Here is an 8,096-nt window from a genome sequence, read left to right as displayed (position 1 = left end):
GCCAACGGAGGGGTCCTTGTGTGGGAACATAGGTATCCGTGACGTGTGCCTGAATTCCTCAGAATCAGATGCAGATGACACCCTTCGCACAACCTGGAAGCCATTTTTTGAGGGCCACACCCTATATCTTGGGTTTGTGTGTGCTAGCTTCTGATTGGTCAATCTTAATTTCAAAAACAGGATCGTCAGTCGTTATGGCAGAGATATGGGCGCCCTTGGCAGACAGAAGATGTCTTCAGCGTAGGACCGCTTTCCCAGAGGGGCGGGGTTGGGTTGGTCACTGGGTCAGCCCGAGGGCACGTGACATGGAGGCGGGGACGCAGGAAAGCTCCAGAATCCCAGGTCGAGTGCTAACAGTCTTTCGCCCACTCTGTGCTCCTTTCCGGTTCTCAAACCCCAAGCGTCGAGGAAGGGAGGTTGGCGATAGGAGCCTGAGTCCGGAGGCCGGGCCGTCTGTGTGCTGCAAAGAACCGAGTGGACCCGAGGCTGTCTCAGCCTCCTAACGCCGGCAGAAGCTCCTCGTCGCGCTTCCTGTTTCGTCATGGCGAGATTCTGGCTGTGCGCGGGCTGCACTGTCTTTTTCCTTGCATTTCTGAATTTACATTCGCGCTTTTCTGGCTCTTCGGTGAGTTGAATAGTGAAGAAGAAATTGATGCTTGTGGTATGGATAGCACTTGGGAGGCGATGCTTCCCTCTGCAATGGAGGTGGTGCACTAGCTTGTCTCAAACGGGGTGTGGGTGAGGGTGGTTGAGCGGAACCCTGAGGTGTTGTCTTGTCTCTTAGTTTTAAAATGTTAGTACAGAGGGTTCCTAACTTATGATTTTTCTACTGTGGGGTAGTGCAAAGGCGATACCATTCAGTAGACAGTACTTCCACGGGCTAGCACTATGCAAGCCTGCTACTCTCTCCTGATGCTGGACAGGTCTCAGCCACGCGATCAGGAAGACAAACAATTGATGCTATACACTGTGTTGTCAGCTTTTTGGGGGCGTGGGGGAGATATTGTATTTTCGGATCCCATCATGTTTATAAACACATACCTGTGTCTTCTGCTTCTGGTGAGAAGAGAAAGGCTTCGTGAGATGAAACTCAAGATAATTGCCCAACTATAGGATAATGTGTGTTCTGAGCACGTTTAAAGTAGGCTAGGTTATGAGCGATAGGTTACCTATAGTAATACATTTTTTAAATTCTGATGGACTTATCGGGATGTAAATCGAGGAGCATCTGTATATGGTGTATTCTCTTCTTTCTCACCTACCACTACAGCCTCAAAGACTTTACAGATTTGTATTTTGGTCGACTTGGTCTTTAAAAGTGTAAGACCATTCCTTCCCAAACATTTCTGACTTCTGTGGATAGAGGTGTCAAGGTATGCTTAGAAAGTAAGCTTTTTTTTGCTTTTTCAACCTAGACTGTAAACTGAATCTTAATCTTATGACTTTATTTAAGGTTTTAAGAGAGTTTATTTTTCAAATTTCCTGGAGAAGTGAGGAAATTCTTTACAAGCTGGATGTGGGTTGGCCTAAGCATTCAGAGTACTTTACTGGAGCGACATTTTGTGTTGCAGTTGACTCCCTGAACGGACTACTTTACATAGCCCAAGTAAGTAAAATGGGGATTTTAAAAAACAGCACATGAATACAAAAGGAGCAACAGCCTGTTTTATTGTACTAAGTCATATATGTTTACATCATGCCAGTTATAGAATTTGTTTTTTTTAAATTGCTTTGAAGTGAATATATGACTTTGAATTTGATAGATATTGTCTTAGGTGTTGAAGCTGGGTTTGTAAATGTTAACAAAATTCTTTGATTAACTTTACTTTTTGTTTCTCTCTCCCAAAATAAAGATTACTTCCTTAAAACTGACCTTATCTAAGCAATTATTTTTGTATACCTTCAGAGAGGGGATAACATCCAAAAGGTACTAGTGTTCACAGAGGATGGATATTTCCTACGAGCTTGGAATTACACAGTTGACACACCTCATGGTATGTTTGCAGCCAGTACACTGTATGAACAATCCATTTGGATCACGGATGTAGGAAATGGTATGTGTATTAGCATCTATTAAATTAGCTTGTTAAAAATTATATCTTTGCCCATGTTCTTTTTCTTTCTTTTCTTTTTAATCTCCACTCGAGGATATTTTTCCATTGATTTTTTAGAGAGAGTAGAAAAGAGAGGGAAAGACAGAGAGAAATACCATTGTGAGAGAAACACATTCATTGGTTGCCTCCTGCATGAGCCAACCAGGGCCCAGGCCAGAGAGGAGCCTGCAACAAAGGTACATGTCCTTGATTGGAATCAAACCCGGGACTCTTCGGTCTACAGGCCATGCCTCTATGCACTGAACCAAACCGGCTAGGGCACTTTGCCCATGTTCTTGTTTGCATGTTTTAAAATCAGAGTTGCCAAATGTAATTATGAAATCACGTATTATAGAAATATATTGTACTTCTGTAGAATTAAGACATTTAACAAGGAGGCTATCATTATTATCATCTTTCCTTTAACTTTATAGGAGCCTTTTCAAAATGTATATTATATTTTTTCAATCGAAGTTTACTTTTAGTATTATTTTGTATTGATAGGTGTACAGGATAATGATTAGACAATCATATACATTAAAAATTGTTCATCCTGATATTTACAGTACCCACCTGGCACCATACATAGTCATCACAATATTATTGACTATATTCCCTGTGCTGTACCTTACATCCCATACTATTCTGTAACTAACAATTTGTACTTGTTAATTCTTTCACTTTTTTAAAATTTATTTACTTATTTTTATTTATTTATTTATTTATTTTATTGATTAAGGTATTACAAATGTGTGGTTATCTCCCCATTGCCCCCCAACTCCTTCACTTCTTTAACCCAGTCCCCCAATCCCCCTCCCCTCTAGAAAACACCAGTTCGAGCTCTGTGTCTATGAGTCTGTTTCAGTTTTGTTTCTTCCTTTATTTTGTTCTTTAGATTCCATATATAAGTGAAATCATATGGTATCTGTCTTTCTCCATTGACTTATTTGACTCTGCATAATACCCTCTATAATGTATCCATTCATGCTATTGCAAATGGTAGGATTTCATTCTTTTTTATGGCCCAGTAATATTTCAGAGTGTGTGTGTGTGTATGTATATATATATATGCACCACGGCTTTTCTTTTCTTATTTTTTCATATATTTTTATTGATTTCAGAGAGGAAAGGAGAGAGAGACAGAAGCATCAATGATGAGAATCATCGATCAGCTGCCTCCTGCACACCCTACACTGGGGATCAAGCCTGCAACCCCGGGCTTGTGCCCTGACCTGCAATCAAACAGTGACCTTCTGGTTCATACATCAGCTCTCAACTGCTGAGCAACACCAGCCAGTCATGCACCACAGCTTTTTTATCTGCTAGACCAGTGATGGCGAACCTATGACACGCGTGTCAGAGGTGACACGGGAACTCACTTTTTTGGTTGATTTTTCTTTGTTAAATGGCATTTAAATATATAAAATAAATATCAAATATATAAATCTTTGTTTTACTATGGTGGCAAATATCAAAAAATTTCTATATGTGACACAGTGCCAGAGTTAAGTTAGGGTTTTTTCAAAATGCTGACATGCCAAGCTCAAAAGGTTCGCCATCACTGCACTAGACTATTGATGAGCATGTGGGTGGTTTTCATATCTTCCATATTGAAAGTAACACTGCAATGAACATAGGAATGCATATATATTTTTTGAATTAGTGTTTTGGGTTTCTTTGGATAAATAACCACAAGTAGAATCACTGGGTCATAAGCTAGTTTAATCTTTAATTTTTTTCAGAAACCTCCATACTGTTTTCTATAGTGGCTGAATCATTATGCATTCCCACCAACAGTGCATGAGGGATCCCTCTTCTCCACAACCTCACTATGTTAGGTTATTTATGCTAGGTTATTGTATGTTAACTTATTTATGATAGCCATCCTAATGGGTGTTGGGCAACAACATGTGGTTTAAATTTACATTTCTTAGATGATTAGTGACTTTGACCATCTTTTCATATGTGTATTGCCATCTGTTTGTCCTCTTTGGAGATATGTCTGTTCAGTTCCTCTACCCATTTTTTAATTGGATTGTTTCCTTGGTGTGGAGTAGTATGAGTTCTTTATAAAATTTGGATATTAACCCCATATTGGCTTTATCATTGGCGAATATCTTCCATTTAAGGTTGTCTTTTTTATTTTCTTGATGGTTTCTGTTGCTCTGCAAGAACTTTTTATTTTGATGTAGCCCAAGCATGTCAGACTTGCGGCCTGCGGGCTGCATGAGCCCACAATGAAATATATTTGCAGCCCAGTCACTATAACGGTATGTAAGAAACGTTTTAATAATTATTTCGTAACTTAATTTTTACAACATCCTGTTATACATAATTATTAATAATGAACTACTACGTTCGCTAATGACTGATTATCATAATCGTGTTGCATTCAGCGCCTTACGCGCAGGCACACCATTTCTCTCCACTAATACTAGCAGCGAATATTTTAGCAGCCCATTGCCACGACATTAGTCTTCTACTGACTTGTTTGATGTGCACAACAGGAAATATTTCACTTTCGGAGAACAAGAAAAATAGGTTTATTTGTGTTACACTTATTAGTTTGTATAGTTATTCATTGTCTGGTAAGTTAATATTCAAGAAAAAATACTAATTTTTATTAAAATGTTCTATTTTATGTTAATGATTACTCATTTATTTCAGTCCTTTGTCTTCAGCATGTCTCTATAGAAATAAACCTACATTTCTATGAAAATTGAAGCTTTTGTTTTTTTGCGGCCCACATAAACTTAAACCTTGTTTATTTGGCCTATGTTAGCCTTTGAGTTTGACATGCTTGATGTAGTCCTATTTGCTTATTTTTTCTTTTGTTTCCCTTTCTTGAAGGAGATATATCAGAAAAAATATTGCTAAGAGAAATGCCTAAGATTTGACTTCCTTGTTTTCTTCTGGCTCTTTTATGTTTTTGAGTCTTACGTGTAAGTCTTGAATTTATTTTAAGTTTATAGTGTAAGAAGGTGGCCTAGTTTTACTTTTTGCAGGTATTTGTCCACTTTTCCCAACACCATTTATTCAACAAACTGCCTTTAGCTCATTGTACATTCTTGCCTCCTTTGTCAAATATTATTGACCATATAGATGTGGGTTTATTTCTAGGCACACTATTCTGTTCCTTTTATCTATATATCTGTTTTTATGCCTTTACCATACTGTTTTTTATTACTGTAGCCTTGTAGTATGGTTTCATGTCAGGTGGTTCAGTACTTCTAAAGTTGTTTTCTTTCTCAGGATTTCTGGGGCTATTCGAGGTCTTTTGTGATTCCATATAATTTTTGGATTATTTGTTCTAGTACTGTGAAATATGCCTTCACCACACTATTGTCTGTGTCATATCCTATCTAATAATAGACAAACATGGTAATTGACCATACCTTCCCCAAAAATATTCAGGAAGCATCCTATCTAATAATAGACAAACATGGTAAGTGACCCTACCTCCGCTATGCCTCCCATTGGCTAATCAGCGCGATATGCAAATTAACCACCAACAAAGATGGCGGCTAATTTGCATACTGCAGGCAGGGCGGGACAGCGCAGCTGCCAGCGCAAGCCGCCATCCCGGGCCACAGGCTGGCCCCAGAAGTCACCCAGAAACTGGTGATCAGGGGGAGATGGGGTTCCCCTGCCCAGGCCTGACACGTCTGGCGGTGTGTCAGGCCTGGGCAAGGGGCTGATCTGGCGATCGGAGGGTGATGGAGGTCGACACTTCGGGCCGAGGCGTCAGGCCTGGGGGGGGGGCGGAGCTGGCAATCGGAGGGGTCTGAGAGTCCCGTGCCTCTGGAGGAGGCGTCAGGCCTGGGCAAGGGGCCAATATGGTGATCGGAGGGTGATGGGGGTCGAAGCCTGTGGCTGAGGTGTCAGGCCTGAGTGAGGGTGGAGCCGGTGATATTCTTAGTAACTTGGATAATAAGAATCCAAAAAGGTGATCTAGGGTTTTTCACCACACTCCTGGCAAAAAAAAGCAAGGTCCGCTGCTGGAGGGCTAAGAAATGTCATATCCTGCCCTAGCCGGTTTGGCTCAGTGGATAATGCCTTGATCTGCTGATGGCAGGGTCTGAGTTCAATTCTGACCAAGGGCATGTACCTAGGTTGCAGGCTCCTCCCTGGCCGGAGCCCAGGTCAGGGCTCATGCAGGAGGCAACCAATCAAACACCTCCCACAAAGGGAGGCCAGACTGCGACTTAGGCCGTATCCCCAAGGGGAGCAGGGAGAGGGCCTAAGCCATCACTAGGACATCCCCTGAGGGCTCCCAGTATGTGAGAGGGGGCAGGCTGGGCTGAGGACACCGCCCCCGCCCCGGAGTTAACAAATTTTGTGCACCGGGCCCCTAGTATGCATATAAGTTCCCTGGATAAACACTCCCCACTCACTCTCCCACCCCCTGCCTTCCCTCTGAAATTTGTCAGGCTGTTCCATGTTACTGGATCTATTTTGTTCATTAGTTTATTTTGTTCACTGGATTCCACACATGAGTGAGATCATGTGATACTTATTTTTCTCTGACTGGTTTATTTTGCTTATAATACTCTCCAGGTCCATCCATGCTATTGCAAATGTTAAGAAGTTTTTTCACTTTTACAACTTTATAGTATTTCATTGTGTAAATGTACCACAGCTTTTTAATCCACTCATCTGCTGATGGGCATCTGGTCTGTTTCCAAATTTAGCTATTATGAATGGTGCTGCTATAAACATGGGGGCTAATATATTCTTCCTGAAAGTTGTTTCTGGTTGCTTAGGATATATTGCTAGGAGTTCCATTTTTTATTTTTTGAGGAAACTCCATGCTAGTTTCCATAGTGGCTCCACCAGTCTGCATTCCCACCCGCAGTGCATGAGGGTTCCCTTTTCTCCACATCCACGCCAACACTTGTCATTTGTTGATTTGTTTATGATAGCCATTCTGACAGCTATGAGGTGATACCTCATTGTCATTTTGATTGCATATCTGGGATAATTAGTGACTTTGAGCATTTTTCATATGTCTCTTGAATATCTGTATGACCCCTCTAGAGAAGTAGCTATTTAGGTTCTTTGCCCATTTTTAAATGGGATTACCTTCTTTTTGTAAAGTTGTGTAAGTTCCCTGTATATTTTGTAAATTAATACCTTATCAGATGTATCATTGGCAAATATGTTCTGCCACGCAATGGGCTGTCTTTTCACTTTGTTGATGGTTTCATGTGCTGTGCAAAAGCTTTTCATTCAGATGTAGTCCCATTTCTTTATTTTCTCGTTAGTTACCTTTGCCCTAGGAGATGTATTGGTAAACATATTGCTACGAGAGATAAATGACATTTTGCTGCCTATTATTTCTTCTAAGACTTTTATGGTTTCATGTCTTACATTTAGGTCTTTTATCCATTTTGAGTTCATTTTTTTATTGTCTAAAGTTGTACATATGTCTCCTTTTCGCCCAATGGACCCTCACCCCCCAGCCAGTCCCACCCAGGGCAAGCCCCCACTGCCCCAGTGTTTGTGTCCATTGGCTATGCTAATATGCATGCATACAAGTCCTTTGGTTGCTCTCTAACCCCTCCCCTACCATTTGTCTCTGGATCTATTCTTGTTCATCACATTATGTTGATTGTTATATCCCACATATGAGTGAAATCATGTGATATTTATCTTTCTCCAACTGACTTACCGCAGAGCATAATCTGAGCATTCATTTCTTATATGAAAACAAAGTGGGTTAAACTGGTTATTCTCTAACAAGTCTCAGCACTCACATTCTCCTATTCTGTGTCTAGAGTCTAAAGAAGGCTAAGAAGAAAGATGCAAACATAATAAAACTGTATAAGCTAAGAATAGCTAGACAAATTAGCAAACATTTATCCTTAGGCTTCTGGAAAGCAGAGAGAGAAATGAAATAATAGTGAGTGATATAGCTGTTATTGAATAAAAGGAAAGGAACTTCATCCTAGCACTTAATTCTGAGAGGCTCTCAACCTGAGGTCCACAGGGACAAGGTAAGGA

General features: G+C 40.6%; 1 protein-coding gene across 1 annotated transcript; it reads left to right on the top strand.

Annotated features, from left to right (window-relative positions):
* Positions 1-6: 6 nt before the first annotated feature.
* On the top strand, positions 7-3,240 carry LOC102774801 (NHL repeat-containing protein 3-like; the record flags this gene model as incomplete). The annotated part of the gene is made up of 4 exons (XM_015566118.1): positions 7-625; positions 1,454-1,606; positions 1,907-2,054; positions 3,215-3,240. Coding segments are annotated over exons 1-4 (411 nt in total), but the record flags the coding sequence as incomplete, so codon positions are not given.
* Between the last annotated feature and the right edge of the window lie 4,856 nt (positions 3,241-8,096).

The sequence above is a fragment of the Myotis davidii genome, unplaced genomic scaffold, assembly GCF_000327345.1.
Source record: "Myotis davidii unplaced genomic scaffold, ASM32734v1 scaffold1970, whole genome shotgun sequence".
NCBI lineage: Eukaryota > Metazoa > Chordata > Mammalia > Chiroptera > Vespertilionidae > Myotis > Myotis davidii.
Note: the sequence above shows the minus strand (reverse complement) of the source record. Positions and strands in the feature narration are given on the sequence as shown.